Below are 15,430 nucleotides of genomic sequence, written 5' to 3'. Positions count from 1 at the left end.
TAGATATTAAAAAGTATACTAAAAAAATCTTTATAATTTAGATTTTCTTTAATAACTTTCTAAATACTATAGCTAGAGCTTAGTAATTCTAAAAATATAAAGTTTATATATATATATAGCTCTATAGTAAAGATTTTAGAGAATTTTATTTAGTAGATCTAGAGTTATTAAGCTTTAAATTATTAATTTTCTTTAGTAAAATTAAGTAGCTTATAAACCTATAGTAGCAGTAAACTTATAGAGTATATTATAGATTTATAGAGAAAATTATATTTCTTAAAGAAAGTAGTCTACTTAGTAAGATTAGACTGCTTAGTAGTAATTTATATTAGTATATATTATATTTTAAGGTTTTTTAGTTCTATTTTAAGAGATATATATTAGAGTTATAATTAGTTTAATATAATAGCATTGCTTAACTAGTTACTTATCTATTAATATTCTTAGCAGCTCTATTAGATTATAAGGTTCTAGAGTATTAGTGTTTAATATTTAGTATGCTAATAAAGCCTAAGAACTTTGAAGAAAATTATAGATAGTATTGCAAATGGTCGTTTTAAAAACTTAATTTCTACTAACTAGAGAAGATCTATTGCTTTATCAGCCTCTTCGTACTCACTACCCCAATCTAGCTTCATAAGCAGCCGATCAATCCCTCCTACTCTAAGAGGGTCGTACTCTAAGTCCCCTTGTTGCGAGGTCCCTATGACAATAGGTACAGACGCACCGATACGCTCGTTATCGATCTCTCTCAGTCGCTCAACTAAACCTTTGAGATCGCCATCGAGTCGTTTTCGGGCACGATCAAGCTCCACCAGTACATCCTTCTCCTCCTTTTTGTAATTCTGCGCAAAGTCTTCGATTCCTTCGTCTTCCTCTAGATCCAGATTTTGCTGAATACCTGTAAGACGTGCGATATATGCTACCAACTCGTCTACATGGGTGCAGAAATTCCGTAGTGATTTGGAAAACACAGGATCGGTGAGAAGTAGTGAGTAGCCAACAGATGATAGAAACCTGCGATGTGCAAGACCAAGGGCTTCTGGGTCGTGCTGCTGCCAAGTCTCCGTTGAAGTGGCAGACATGTCTCGGTTGTTATGGGATAACTCTGAAAGCTCGTGCGACTGTGGACTGTGGGCACTATCGACCCAGCAAAGGAAATGGTCAAACATTCCCTGTACCACCGTCCCCTGGAAGTAATCCTCGCTTTCGGCAAGGAAAAAGACTGCCGCTGCACAAGTGGCCCACACTTTGCGCATAGACCTTGTGCGCTCTACTGCTCTGCGGCGGCGCCGATCCAGAATCAATTTGCCGTGTGCTGAATTGCTGTACTGGTACCCTGGAGGACATGGATGATCTCGGCGGATGGAACTTTGTCGCCATAATTGAGCAAGATGGAGATGAGCTCGTCGAATTGCAAGCAGGTATGCATGGATGGAAGAATATACCTCTACATCCCCTCTGGTGATAAAAAGATCCAAGGGAAAGGGAACATCCATGAAAAGAGAACATGGCGCTAAGAGCAGTAGTTCGTTGAATGACAGGTCGAGAATCTGTGGCAGGACGGATTCCGCGTCTTTCGCCCGCCCAGGAGTGCCTGGTCGATTACTGGGCGACTCTTTCAATGTGAGATGTAGCACCCTTGCAGCAACTTCAAGTATATCATCAGTGTGCTCATCGTTGCCGGATAGCGTGGAGAGAACGGCCAAAGAGCGTGCTAGCGTTTGGCTGATTTCAGCCTCTCTGATCACAACACCTTTCGTGGTATTTGACCTGATAGGAAGTGGCCCTCGATGTCTGGCCGAAATTCTCGCATCCGCTTCTGTGATAAGCGTCATCGCAAATTCGCCTCTGCCAAGAAGAAAGAACTGGTGCAGGACAGTGAGCGTTTCAATAATTCTGTTCCGTGGCAGCAAATACTGCAGTAGATTTCGAGATAAAGATAACCGAATCTTAGTGACTGCTTCGGCGAGCTCTGCAGCTATGATCGGTGCGCGAACCACAGACAACATTTCTACATGGCTTGGTAGAAGATCAAGCTCCGAGATATTTGACGGCGCGTTGTCGGCTCTTATGCTAGGTGGCACAGACCTAATCTGATTGAGTGATTTACCAACGAAAAGGATCGAAGAGGCTGTTTGACGAGTAACAAACTTAGGCAAGAGTTGGTGATTGATTACAAACAACAGCTCACCAGAGTCCTCTTCGTCTCGGTGTACGAAAAAATCTATCGCTCCGAATGATGGTAAGCGACCATACAAGAGCCATGTCGATAGCTGTCTTAGCCAAGATGTTTCCGCAACGTCCCCTAATTGGTTGGCTGCTTCTTCGATCGTGGGATGCCCAGTCTGGGCCTCCATCCGCAGCTTGTCAATGACTTGTGCCCCAGAAGAGGCTCCAACAAGACCTTTTTCTGCATTCGGCTGGACATGTGGCGACAACATAAAAGTGCTCAACTCCCATAACCACTCTAGTAGCCGAATCCACTCAGAAAATTCGCCAACGATGCCAGCCAATGGCACAATGTTGTAAGCACCAACAGTTGATGCGTCTTGCTTTAGAATCCTGCTCTCGACATCGAGTATCTTTCGCTGGAATGATTCGAGGTGATGCGAAGTGACTGCGGCTGCCACTGCGCGACAGACCGTCGACGGGTGGGTCGTGGCGATTCTAGCGGCATGATCTCGAACCTTACGATGCAAGCGCGACAGATGTCCGATGGATGACAACAATTCAGCTTCAGGCGGTGAAAGGAGATGACTTGTGGTAGAATTCACGTGCCCTGAGGTGGCGCCGGTGTCGAAGAGTGCTGACGGATGACCGGACAGTGAGAGCAATATTTCGTGGAGCATTGCGGCCGCGAGGCAGTGCGCGAACTGTTGCTGCTGTGTGGCTGTTTGGAACGCGTCGACAGTTGCTGTAAGAAAGCAATTAGCAAGCTTAGCAGCTCGAATCGGCAACAGAGAGTCGCGACGCGTTGCGCACAAGGTCCAAGCGAACACCGGTAGTGTACGTGGGGCGACGGAGGTGCCGCACTAGTAGGTATCCACCAACGGGAACGCAAACAGTACTAGACTTCTTTGTACCTGCCAAGGGCGACATTGTGATCCTCTCCACCAAATCTACTGCTGCCCGTAACTCACGCAACAGTGTGCTTGTCACTGGACTTCTCTTTGGTCATCAGATTTGGACTCGCCTTCTACGATTGCTAATAGATCATGAGTGCACTTTCTCAACAAGACCCTGCGCAAGCCTTCTTCACGAGGCTCGAAGAATATTCGGTTACGTGTAAAATACGGGTTTTTTCGAAGCCCGTGATCAGGCTTTCGAATTTCGACACGCAGCACGACTCCTTGGTGACCGGGCTCGGGCCGTCCCACAACCAATCATTAGTTTCACCATCCATGGACACACCGTACAACTTGTCGAGTAGCCTAATGTGCTACCATGCGAGCCGGACTTTTTCTTATGTTGGGTAAGCAAGAATTGCATACATTATGAGGTTTTTCGACGGAAGTCTGGCTTATGCAAGTGTATCTAGACCTTTTCACAGATCTCCATGACTCTTTCCAGTATATAACTGTACTCAAACGGACTCTGGGTCAATGCTGCGCTTTAGTAGACAATGGTATGACCTACTCTTGATGGATAGCCTTGTGGTATGGGGTAAAAAACTCGTTCATTCTCAGACGCCGTGGATTCGGCTAGTTATTATTGTTCAGGGGTGATATACGAGTTCAGACCTACCAGATGACCAGTTCACGAAACGAGTTAGAACGAGGCTATAGTCGTTGACCGGCGATCGGGCGCTGTCATGGCTCGTCTCTCTTTCATTCAATACAATAGGCACCAGACCACGTGCTTACGATGTGGCTCATCTATCTTTGGTCATCCTCGTTGTCCTGGGATGAGATCCATGAACTTTTGAAGACATTCAGGTGAAGAATAAGAACCTATCCTCAAACTGAATTGACTCAGGAATTCGTAACCATCGCGCGCTCTATCCAAGCCACGATGTGTGCAAGTTCAAGACGAAGTGACTCTATTGAGCTGAACACATCGCCGGTACTGCGCCAGTACTCCGAACAAGGACTTTACCAGGCTTAGCTGTGACCCATCAGTATGTGACAATGTACAGGTAACGTCACTACATACGACAGGATGTACTACCATCAATCAGGATGCATTTTCGCCTGAGACCGAGAGTGTGTAATGAGTATCACACCGCGTACAATTATATACTTATCGATACCTAGGTGTTGACAATAGAAGCTGTTGTCCTGCACGTACCCGGAAACTCTTTGATACTGCCGCGAGTCGTCACGATGGATGCTCTCGATTCTCTTGTCAACTTCGCCTGCCTTTTAAGTAGCTCAAACCTCCCAACGAAGTCGAAGGATGACGCAGAGGAAACATGCCGGGAACAGGAAATGCGGAGAACAACGTCGACAGCTGCAACTGCACCTTCAAAGTATCGTCCTGAGACAGCTATGGATCATACTTGTTCTTCGGCGAACATACAAGACGCGATCCGACTCCACGTTCCAGACCACCATTTCGATACACAACTGCAGACATCTTTCAAAATCCACAATTCTTATTCGATCAATGGAAATCGCGTTCAGGATTATGTGAACAGAGGATCAGAAAAAACTGGCTGCGATCAGCGCGCCCTTAACCGCCAGGGCGCCCAACCCAGGATCAGCTGTCCATGCGATTCGACTGTTTGGACTACAAACGAGACGTTGTTGCCGTACCAGTACTCCGAGTACCCCGCCGGCGCAGGAGAGACATCATTATGCACATACCCTGGTAGTTGGCCTTATCAGTGGCTTTGTGGTGATGAAAGATGCATGTGTCGTTCATATGCAGCGATGTCGTGCAGCACCTTCAACAACATTGCTCCAAGCTCAGTATACGGAGTGCGGTTTATCAACCCAGACGATGAGTGGATGTGAGGAGCACGTCATATTCGGATTATCGCAGTCCACGGGTGCTTTTCTCGATGATAATGTCAACGTGTCTAGGCAAATCATAACTTGACTTATTTACAACCTTCATGTTTCATGATGTTCAGTGAATTACCATTGCATATTGATGTCGCTACATAACTCGAGCAAATCCTGAGTATCTGCGTTTCACGATGACGTCTAAGACTAGGACCCTGTCGATCACCTAAATCAGCCCTTGAAAAAGGCGAGGCCATGATTGCTAAGTGCAGAACAGACAACTTGCGCGCTCAATCTTCTTCTCAATAAGCATAGTTTTACCAAGCTTTATCTTGATTATACTGCTCTACCTACAATGTCGACTCAGTCCTCAATCATCTGGCCCGAACACTTTAAGCCCGGCACAACAGACAACTTTGTCTCCAACGAACGCATCGCGAAAGACATCACAAGCACACAAATCTGGGCTCTCCTTGCTAACATCTCTAAATGGGAGTCATACTACAAGAACTGCGCAGAGATCACGGTGCCCTCATCCGGACCGTTCCTACACAAATCAGATGTCTTCAAGTTTAGTACATTCGGTTTCCCACCCTTGACGTGTTCCGTAGAAGAGTCGGAAGCGCCGGAGAGCAACGGTAGAGCAGGAAGGATTGCGTGGAGTAGTATGACTCCAGAGGGATTGGAGATCTACCATGCATGGCTCGTCGAGGATTTGGAAGGTCAACGTGTCAGAATATTGACACAGGAGAGTCAGATTGGGCCAGTCTTCAAGGAGTGGGGAGTGCAGAAGCCCAACAAAATGTGTAAGTGATCGCGTATTCCAATTGTATCTGCGGAAAGTGCTGAAAGCATCCACAGTATTGGGTCACCAAGATTGGTTAGATGGGCTGATTACAGCTGCGAGTGGTGACAGTATTGGAAACACAAACCTCGAAGCCATCGATTTTCCAGTGAGGAAGTAGAGGACTACTTGTAACGATGGCTCAAAAAGACAAAGCCTATTGACCAGCGGTACTAAAGTTGCATAAGAATTATCCAATCTCAATTCTGACCTCAGCTAGTATCACGTGCTCAACTATCATACCACATTTTGACCAGCTAAACCTATCTCTAGTACTATTGTGGCTTCTATCGCTGGTCTTTATATCGTGGAAGCCTCTGTAATGTGTCGCAAGCAGCAGGTATAGATATGTCGGTATTGGCCGACCACACGAACATCTGAAAGTCTGAACACCTGTCATGACACCCCGTCTGATATGGACGCCAACTCTGCCTTGACACTGTTTACAGCAGATTTCAAACTCGTGCTCGGTAAATTCCAATCCTGCAACTTCAATGATTCGAGTTGGGTTAAGGACCACAATGTCTCAGCAGCTGCGATACGGACCTAATTCCGTTGTTAATACCGAACATGAGCGGAGCTTGGGATGATGTACTTTTGGAAAAGGATGCAGGAGCATATTGACGACCTTAGTGATGGTGTCGGAAGCTGTCGTTGGAATCTCTCCCAGTCCACGATAGAGATCTAAGGCGAAGTGAAGTTTTTGCATATGGGAAGACTTGAAGTGCGCTTTCTGCGTATGAGATAGCAGTGATCGAAAGCTTCGTGTGTCAGCATTGGTTACTCTTGTTGGCATTTTTTATCTTACTTAAAAGACGACGACGAGACAAGACGCTGCAGGACGCGCATATCGAAGAGGAAGGCGATAGTCTCTAGGAGTGGAAGTAAGACTCTATCATTGTCAATATTGCTCTTGAAAAGTTGCAACATGCAATTCGCCACGTCAGCTACGGATAATTGCGAAGTCACTATCGCTGAGTCAACTTGCAGCGCAGCAAAAAATCGCAGAAGAGCCTTCCTGGCATTATGGGTGACTGATTCGGAGCCTAGACCAGCGGAACTGACATAGCCAAGGATTATGGCTTCTTTGACAGTATCTTGAGTAGTCGATAGGAATACTTGTAGAGCATCGTGGAAATACTTTACAGAGGAGACATCTTCAGATGGTGTCTCAGACTTCTCGAATGACGAGGGAATACGCATCCTTAGGATACGAGACGCCACTCCACGAATTTTATCAAGCTTTTCTAGTGAGAGTCGGTAAACATCCGCATGAACCTTCTGATGCACTTCGCTTCCCTCGAGCTGAAGGTTGCCGGCCGCCCATCCCGCCCCCACATTCCTCAGAGCTGCTGTACGGACAAGAGACCCAACATCGCCCCGTTCAGTTATAGTGTAGTCATTCAGAGCGATGTGCAGCGCGGCGATGATCTGGTTCTCTACAAGTGCTTCGAGCTTGTGCGAGCTACTCACGACGATGGTCAGGGCCTGGAGGGAGACGGTCCGGGCCTCGACTGCGACAGCCGATGTACACCTGAACGTCAGGACTTCGATGATACGTCTCCGGATATCCGTGAAGCTGTTAGGGTCGTTAGGAGGTTGTCCTTGTAGAATTGGGTACGCTGAGCCAAGCGCGATTGCATGACCCGCGCAACGCAACCCATTGAAAGAGCTCTCTTTCTCAAGGGTCGTCAACCAACTGCATACAGTTGTACATAGTACAGACTTGTTGTTCACTGATAGCAGCGATATAACTACCGGGGTCGTGAGTCTGACCGCTTCAAGGACTGAGTCCTCATGGCGCGCCAAACATAGGTTCAGAACGTGAATAACATTTGCTATAGGGACATCTTCTGGCCAGGAAGATTGTGGTAATTGTATAGTCAAGCTTGCGATGGATGCGATGAAAAGAGCAAGTGATGATGCAGTCAGTTCTGGCCGCAGGGCTGGAGATGTGTAATCCTTGTCATCCAGTTGTAGTCTGGTTCTCAATAATTGCCAAAGGGGGAGCAAAGCCTTTTTGCTAGTGAGAAGAGCTTCTGCTGCACTCGGCGCATCGCGAGGTGCTGTTTGACCACTCAAGGTGTTAATGATAGCCGCAAGTGCTGACACAAGGCCCTGTCGTTCTTCCACTTGACGCGGTCGCAGTTTGGCAATCTCATGGCAAACGCGGTCTGATAAAATTCGTACGGTGTGTGGAGATCGTGTCTTCGTCAACAGTCCTAGAGCTTGGGCAGCGAACAGACGAGAGTCATTGTCCAATGCCCCAGTTCCTCTCCAGCTAAGTAGATGGTCGAAAAGTGCCTCCCAATACAAGCGATGTAGATCACCGACTCTGGTCGCAACATCGCACATAGCTCGTTGTCGGAGACCCACGGCGTGAAAGTCGACGACTTGTACCAGCGGTATACCTTGCTCGACAGTATCTGGATGTCGACCAATCAGCTCTTGTAGAGCGGCAGACGAGCCTCTTCTGATGTTACCAGCAGGATCTAGACACGCGACGGTGAGAAGCTCGATGGCAAGTGCCTGCGGTACGGACAGACTTTCCCTGTGGTCACATGCTCGAATTGCTGCAGTATCCACCACAAGTAGATCACTCGTGGCATAACGTCTTGAGAGTGCCCAGACGCCGAAACACGCCGAGTCGCGCACATTTGTACCTACGGAGCCACCCGTAGGAGATCGCTGTTCGAAACTCAATGAGAGAAGTAGAGCGTTGAGTACCTCTGGTAGTCTGCTGGTTGCAATGGCCTTTCGATATAACAATTGAGCCAATGTCAACGTCAGGCCATGCCATCGCAGTGCATTAACGCCACTAAGATTTCGTTTCGAGCCTTCCCAGTACACACTCTCATTCAAAGAACCGAGAATGGCCTCTAAAACCTCGTTTGCCATCTCTGTTTCAAGTTTCAGTGTGATCACGCTGAGTGCTTTGCTTGCTCCGTATCGCACAGGTGTGTCACCATCAGCTACGGCCTCTAGCAAATACTCGATCACTTCTTCGAGAACCGTCGTTGAATCAAGCTCGACCAAGACTGCAGTGGGGTGCAGGGTGTGTATCACAATGTTGCGAAGAATCTTGACAATAATTTTCCGCGCCACCGCAGAAGATTTGATCCATGAGAGGTGCTTGAGGTTCAATAAGCTCCGACATGCACGGTAAATTGCAGACAAAGAGCCCGCTACCTCATCATTCGTGGTCGATGCGACAAGACCCGATAAGAAAGAAAGCATACCAAGACACTGATGAATGTCTCCCTGAGTCTCGTCTGCAGACTCCAAGCACAACACGGACCAATTGGCCAGCTTATCGAGCATGCCGAGCTTCTGCATGTCCGGGCGCATACAAAGTTTTGCCAGAAGATTTGCTGCTGCTGTACGTTCTTTCGAGGCTGAGCGTAGTAGGCCAAAACAAACAGACAGCACACGCAACGTTATGGCGGGTGCTTTGGCAGGAAGCTCAGCACCGAGAAGTGTCGACACTGGCTCCGACGACTCTAGGCCAGACATTGATGCCAAGGGGAATGGCGCGAGCATCAAGTGGGAGAGCCATGATAGCAGAATATAACGCTCGACCCAGGGCACAACATGTTCATGTGGACATGCATCGCCATTTCCAGCGCGGTAGTTGCGGCCAACCTCGAGCTCTTGGAGGATTGGCAAGAGGTAGCGGGGTTCGTTGCTGAGGAAGCCCTTGATGACCTTTTCACCGCGAACTTTGCAGAAGGTGTTCAATATGCAGCAAACAGCGTGGGAAAGCGGCACGTGAGCTTTCTGTGGTGTCTCACTGGAAATACTCAACGTGTCGAGATAGGCATCGACAAGTGGAGGGATGAAAGTCTTGAGATGAGTGTCCAGAATCTGCGGGTCTTCTTGAAATGGTTCAATCTAAGCACTGTCAGAACCTGCATGCAGATCACATCGATGTCTCCCCAGCATACCAGAGAGCAGGCTTTGTGCATTACTCCGACAGGAACCAAGCCGTGCTTGCGTTTCCGGAGCAAACGTGGGAGGATATGTTCGAAGTCGGTAATCAGCGACGCAGACGCTCGCTGCAGCTTGACGTCGTCATCCTCACCGGCACTCATGTCGTTTGCCGAGGGAGGTTCGGCACTGGAGATGTCCAGTTTGTGGCGTTGAAGGGAAAGGTGCTGGGGCTCTGCAAGTGGGTGTCGGGGTGCTCAGCGCGAGTCATGGCGATCAGGGACCAATGGGACGGCGCGAGCACCTGATTTCGCGTTGCACTTTGCTGCTGCCGTCGCGTCTCCGTTGTTTTTCAGCACTTTGAGCAGTCCGCAGCGCATCGCTGGCCAGACGCGAGCAGACACGCCGAATCCGCCATGGCTGAAGAATCGTACAAGGACTACCTGGCTGCCCGTCTGCTCACGGAGAACAAGCCTGTGAGTTGTTGAAACAAGGTGCCCGATAAACTGCCCTTTAACAGGCTCCAGGTCACATACCGGCTGTTGTCGCGCGCACTCCAGGTCAATGTCAACTCGGCGAAGCTGTTTGTGTGCACCAGCTAGGCTTCTGCTGTCAGCTGACCCATCTCAGCATGCTCTTCGATTTCCACCAGAAGCAAAACGCGAAGAAGGCCAAGTCGGTTCATGCCACCTACCTCATCACCGGCAAGCAGCGCGCCCACGAAGCTTCCAATGGCACCAGCGCCCAAGATGGTGCCGACGTCGATATGCGGAGTTCTCCGTTCAAGAGCTCCATGCCCGAAGCTGCAGAAGACGAAGGGGATGACGACAACGACGATGATGAAGATGATGGAGAAGACGACGGTGACGACGAGCCGGTTCAGGAGACGACAATTCTATTAGTCCGGGAGGAAGAATTGCAGCGTGCGTTGAAATCGAGACGGTGGGGGAAAGCGCTGACGGTCCGCCAGACACACGCGCCGAGTTCGACGAGGTGACGTCCATCCACGTTTACAGTCTGGAGCCTGGCCCGATTGAGGTAAGGAAAGAAGCTCTGCAGGGTTCGATATCATAGCTAAGCGACACAGGACTCTGGCGTACTGGCGGCCTGTAATCATGAAATTGTCACGCAAGATTCAGATGAGGACCCCATGAATTGGTGGAGAATATATGGGTCTATCCAGAACCCCTATGTCAAGGTACGATTCCCAACGCGCGCATCAACTATCGGCTTCAAGTATGGTGCGCTGACCCCCCGCTGCAGCGAAGAACTGTCAAGTCCGTCCCTCCTCCCCTCGCCCCTGCCACAACGAAAGCCGCCGCAAAGCCCGTTGCAAAACCATCATTTGGTACCGCCACAGCAGCCCAGGGCAAGGCAAAGGACACGGACTCCACAACAAGCAAAGGTACCGCAGCGGAAGACAACGCGGCCAGCCGATCTACGCCTCAATCAATAGCCAGCAACCCTACCTTGAAAAGGTCTGATTCCAAATCTGGCAACAAGAAAAGCCAATCGGCAGGCGATCTCTTCAAATCGTTTGCAAAAGCGAAGCCAAAGACGAAAGATGCCGAGAAGTCCAAGGAATCGACGCCTGCCGCGGATGGTAAGTACATTTAGACACAAACATCTCACCAGACTAACAAATGCAGAACCTATGCAAGGTATGTCTGAGGACGAAGGCGACGCAGGGGACATGCCCGAGGTTGTCGTGGACGGCGCAAAGAACGAGGCTGCCCGCAAAGCTCGGGAGGACCGACAAGAAAAGTTGCGCAAGATGATGGAAGACGACGGTAGGTCTATATATGCCAGCAAAAGCTCCCTCTAATCCCTGGAACAGACGAAGACATGCCAGACGCGCCGATAGAAACCGAGTCTCAACCCGCAGCGACACCAGCCAGTAATGCAGAGACCCCGGAATCGACTCAAGGCGAAGCGACCGTCATCGTCGAGAATGGTCGAAGACGAGGCAAGCGACGGGTGATGAAAAAGAAGAAGGTCAAGGACGAAGACGGCTACCTAGGTATGCTTTGTTGGCGTGCATCTACATTACTGAACTAATATGTCCAGTTACCAAAGATGAGGCCGTATGGGAATCCTTCTCCGAAGATGAGCCTGAGCCCAAGAAGCTCAAGACAGCGACTACCAAACCGTCGAGTAGCACGAAGGGAAAACCTGCGGGAAAGAAGGGTCAGGGAAGTATTGCCAGTTTCTTCAAGAAGGCTTGAGAGATCGAGGAATAGCACGAGCGCCTTGTTGCAAACATGCCCCCGCGTACTGTATGTCCCAAGTTTGGGCGCGGCGTGGGTATCTTCATAGCTCCCGGAAATAAATGTCTATGCCCCAAGAAGACCGCCGCAACTTCAGCTGTTCTGAAGCCTAAGTTGCTAGTCAGTGTTACGTTGCACACGTTTGAGGCTACACATGTACCTAGGCAACATTGTACATAGATCTTGATCGCTTGGCATTGCCACAGTATGTATCGGATGCGTTGTATGTGGTAATGTGCAGATTACTCCCGTGTGGCTGTCTATACACACTCTCAAACCCTCCCAAGCTCGATTGGTCTTCGACTTGTCGCCCCTTGCTTCGCCGTGTGTATACAGCGTAAAACGCGATGTGGGGGTGTGCAACCTCGGAAGCACAGCGAAAACAGTCATCTGCAACGTGGTGGAGGTCCTCGTGATGGAAAGGCGTAAGTATAGTTAAACATTGTGAGTCTCATGTTCCAAGGTGACATGCGACTGTACACTGGTTTACGCAGTTGACGACACGGGTTGTCTTGAGACTATTGCGGAGCCATTGCTCTGGATGGATGACGACATCATTGATCGCGTACAGTAGGGACCAACCCTTTGACATCTGGGAGCTCCAACTCCTTCACTCACAAACCAATGATCAAAGAATTGTTTCTTCTCAACACAGCAAACATAGCTTCACGTGTAGCAACTCACCGACTCTCGCGTTTTCTACGCACAATGTCGACCACTGCGCGTTCCGCTGCCGTGCTGCCGCCCGCACCATGGAAGCAGCTCTTCAATGATCATATCTCTAAGATGAAGTCACCGGAATTTGTGCTGGGTACATTGGATGCTGCTTCTGAGGATTCACCAACACCCTACGTCCCACGTGTCCGTTACTGCATCTTCCGTGGCTTCTGGGCCGAGCTGCCCGAAAACAAGCACAACGATGCGGAGCGTAATGCTCCAATCTTTGCGAGCGACTGTCCTACTTTCACGACCGATGTGCGCATGGAGAAGGTTGGACAGATCTTTGCGACAAGTGCAGGGCACGCAGAGAGCAGGGAGCAGATTCAGGGTAGCGGTGGTGGAGGACCTGTAGAAGCCGTATACTGGATCACAGAGACAGGTACGCAATGGCGGATCAAGGGCCGAGCATACGTTATCGCGGATGATATTGAAGGAGGGGAAGAAAGTAGCGGAGTACGTACCGTGAAGAGCGAAGTAGGAAAGAGAATGCGCGTGCTTGAGGAAGGCAAGGAAGGAGATTGGAGCTGGCAGAGGGAACTCACCGGATTTTTCGGCAACCAATCCCCTGGAATCAAGGGTACGTTGAAATGGCATCTTTCAGATGTGAAATGAGCTTACAATCTCAGGTTCGTTTAAAAATCCTCCACCAGGGAGGCCGACGACAGAACCCTTCGACGACAAGCACCTCGCGCTCGGGTCGAAGACGGATGGCCTTCACGATCCGGTTGCGCGCAAAAATTTTCGTCTGGTCGTCATTGTACCGGACTCTGTGGAACAGACTGATCTCAGTGACCCTGAAAAGGCAAGGAGATTTAGATACACGTTCGACGATACTGCACGAGCGAATGCTGGGTGGAGGACGGAGGAGCTTTGGCCCATAGATGCGTTCAGAGCCAAAGGGTTCAACTTTCGTATTTGAGTACAGTAGCTGCTACGACGGCATGATCACATGCATAGAATATACGTCGATGACGAGAATACTCTTCACGGCCTTTGCGTGCGGTGTTATCCTTTTTGTCGCAGCACCTTGCGTTTCCCTTCGTTCGGATATGGTACTGCAGGATTTCAGCTACGCAGGGATGCGTGCACCTTGAGGGCGTTGAACGGACCAGTTGCTGTTGCACCCTGGACGTTTGCCCTCCAAGTAACAGCACGCAGTACTCCGAGAAGTCTTCCCCAGACTGTGGTTCAGGTCGGCGATGTCGACTTTGTGATCTCATCTCGCCTAACCCGGAACCTTGATTGCTATGCACAATGCCAACTGATGACCAGGATTCCACTCACCGCCCATGCTGCAACGGGCAAAAGGATGGCGCTTACGCCGGACCGATCCTGCACAGCACCGCAGCTCATAACGTTGGCAGACCAGGTAAAGCGAGGCCTTGACACGTGCCATTGGAGGAAAGTTGCGATTTACCCGTTACGAAGACGCCTCAACCGCACCCGTTGTTGGCGTGTGAGGCTTTGGATTTGCTGCCTTTGTGAGTGTTACATGTCGATGCACAGGAATGAGCGAGTATGAGATGGGTTGTAGCCGATGAAGGGCGGATACACGCTGGGTATGCTTCAGTCTGTTCCATTGCACATGTGTGCCCGGCCTGGAGAGGCAGTGGAAGGCAAGGGATGCTGAACACAGGTACAAGTAGCCTGGACCTCATCTCATATACGTGAAGCAGAGTGACTCCAGCGACGTGATGACTGTATTGTCGAGATGTTGGCGGCAATAACGTGCCCCACGAGATGGTTTGAGAAATGGTCAGGTGCTCCTTCCACTTCGGGCAGTCTTCGCGACCAGAGGGCAAATCCATGTGCGATGAAAATGCAAGTGCAACGTAACCATTGCGTTGACAGCACCCTCTCGTTCGCGTTCGCGTTGCGCACAGAGCCTGGCGCGGCTGCGGCTTGCAGCATGCGGGTAGCGGACGCGATGAAAGGGTCAAGTTTCGACTGGAGAACAGGCGCGCGCGGACAGCTGGCGACCACGCCGCTCCGGGAGACGTCCAAACCTGTCACGGTGTTGAGGATTGAGAGGTTGAGTTTCCGTCTCCGTCTCCGTCTCCGTCTCCAATGATGGGAATGCCTCGAGCTCTGCATGATGCGGAGACAACTGCACTGGTCTAGATTGCTGATTGCTGATTGCTGATTGCTGACCGGACTTCCCGTCTGAGCAATGGAGCGACGGCGTGCATGTGCAGTTGCGTTCGGCAGCTCTGGATACTGATGTACTGACATAGTGATGGTGATGCATGATGGCTCTGTTATCGCAGACAGGCAGCAGAGCAGAACGAGGCTACCAGGGGAGTGCGACGTACAGCACGGGGCAACAGTGCCTTCGATTTCGATGCGCCGGTGAGCGTGTACTACTGACAAGCACCCGCACGCAGCTAAGTTTGGCGCATATGCCGGCAGCCAGACCAGGCGCGGCCTGTTGACCCACCGCCATGGTGTGGTCGGCGACGTCCTACGCAGTGGCCTTGCACACGTCCAGGCCTGCTCCCCCTCCGTTTTCTCCGCACTTGGACGAGGACGTGGCCGTGGATTTGCTCTTGCACCCCCAATCTCGCACGCCGTTGAAGAAAGCCCCTGTTGCCACTGCTCGCCGACCCGCCTGCACTCGCCATCGTCTCTGCGCAGCCCGCCCTCAGCTCCCGCCGCGCCGCTGTACCGCATCCCCGAGTCGCTCCGACGGAAACGGAGCAGCTCGCTCTCGACAGCCACCATGG

General features: G+C 50.2%; 9 protein-coding genes across 9 annotated transcripts; 6 read left to right on the top strand and 3 right to left on the bottom strand.

Annotated features, from left to right (window-relative positions):
* Positions 1-578: 578 nt before the first annotated feature.
* Positions 579-3,102, bottom strand: SNOG_08980 (hypothetical protein; the record flags this gene model as incomplete). The annotated part of the gene is made up of 2 exons (XM_001799231.1): positions 579-2,917; positions 3,087-3,102. 2 exons carry the CDS (start codon positions 3,100-3,102, stop codon positions 579-581), a joined length of 2,355 nt encoding a protein of 784 aa, XP_001799283.1.
* A 912-nt stretch (positions 3,103-4,014) lies between these two features.
* Positions 4,015-4,958, top strand: SNOG_08979 (hypothetical protein; the record flags this gene model as incomplete). Its single annotated transcript, XM_001799230.1, has 3 exons — positions 4,015-4,076; positions 4,181-4,205; positions 4,257-4,958. The coding sequence occupies 3 exons, from the start codon at positions 4,015-4,017 to the stop codon at positions 4,956-4,958; spliced, it is 789 nt and encodes a 262-aa protein (XP_001799282.1).
* A 346-nt stretch (positions 4,959-5,304) lies between these two features.
* Positions 5,305-5,914, top strand: SNOG_08978 (hypothetical protein; the record flags this gene model as incomplete). Its single annotated transcript, XM_001799229.1, has 2 exons — positions 5,305-5,755; positions 5,811-5,914. 2 exons carry the CDS (start codon positions 5,305-5,307, stop codon positions 5,912-5,914), a joined length of 555 nt encoding a protein of 184 aa, XP_001799281.1.
* Positions 5,915-6,597: 683 nt separating this feature from the next.
* Positions 6,598-9,884, bottom strand: SNOG_08977 (hypothetical protein; the record flags this gene model as incomplete). The annotated part of the gene is made up of 2 exons (XM_001799228.1): positions 6,598-9,657; positions 9,738-9,884. 2 exons carry the CDS (start codon positions 9,882-9,884, stop codon positions 6,598-6,600), a joined length of 3,207 nt encoding a protein of 1,068 aa, XP_001799280.1.
* Positions 9,885-10,136: 252 nt separating this feature from the next.
* SNOG_08976 (hypothetical protein) lies at positions 10,137-10,322 on the top strand (the record flags this gene model as incomplete). Its single annotated transcript, XM_001799227.1, has 2 exons — positions 10,137-10,196; positions 10,248-10,322. The coding sequence occupies 2 exons, from the start codon at positions 10,137-10,139 to the stop codon at positions 10,320-10,322; spliced, it is 135 nt and encodes a 44-aa protein (XP_001799279.1).
* A 29-nt stretch (positions 10,323-10,351) lies between these two features.
* SNOG_08975 (hypothetical protein) lies at positions 10,352-11,945 on the top strand (the record flags this gene model as incomplete). The annotated part of the gene is made up of 7 exons (XM_001799226.1): positions 10,352-10,643; positions 10,691-10,758; positions 10,808-10,918; positions 10,984-11,323; positions 11,370-11,510; positions 11,558-11,740; positions 11,788-11,945. 7 exons carry the CDS (start codon positions 10,352-10,354, stop codon positions 11,943-11,945), a joined length of 1,293 nt encoding a protein of 430 aa, XP_001799278.1.
* A 36-nt stretch (positions 11,946-11,981) lies between these two features.
* Positions 11,982-12,561, top strand: SNOG_08974 (hypothetical protein; the record flags this gene model as incomplete). Its single annotated transcript, XM_001799225.1, has 3 exons — positions 11,982-11,996; positions 12,229-12,412; positions 12,482-12,561. The coding sequence occupies 3 exons, from the start codon at positions 11,982-11,984 to the stop codon at positions 12,559-12,561; spliced, it is 279 nt and encodes a 92-aa protein (XP_001799277.1).
* Positions 12,562-12,695: 134 nt separating this feature from the next.
* SNOG_08973 (hypothetical protein) lies at positions 12,696-13,626 on the top strand (the record flags this gene model as incomplete). Its single annotated transcript, XM_001799224.1, has 2 exons — positions 12,696-13,284; positions 13,373-13,626. 2 exons carry the CDS (start codon positions 12,696-12,698, stop codon positions 13,624-13,626), a joined length of 843 nt encoding a protein of 280 aa, XP_001799276.1.
* Positions 13,627-14,366: 740 nt separating this feature from the next.
* SNOG_08972 (hypothetical protein) lies at positions 14,367-15,150 on the bottom strand (the record flags this gene model as incomplete). Its single annotated transcript, XM_001799223.1, has 2 exons — positions 14,367-14,814; positions 15,020-15,150. 2 exons carry the CDS (start codon positions 15,148-15,150, stop codon positions 14,367-14,369), a joined length of 579 nt encoding a protein of 192 aa, XP_001799275.1.
* Between the last annotated feature and the right edge of the window lie 280 nt (positions 15,151-15,430).

This window comes from Parastagonospora nodorum (genome assembly GCF_000146915.1).
Source record: "Parastagonospora nodorum SN15 chromosome Unknown scaffold_13, whole genome shotgun sequence".
In the NCBI taxonomy this organism is placed as follows: domain Eukaryota; kingdom Fungi; phylum Ascomycota; class Dothideomycetes; order Pleosporales; family Phaeosphaeriaceae; genus Parastagonospora; species Parastagonospora nodorum.
The sequence above is the reverse complement of the archived record's forward strand: the minus strand, read 5'-3'. Positions and strand labels throughout refer to the sequence as shown.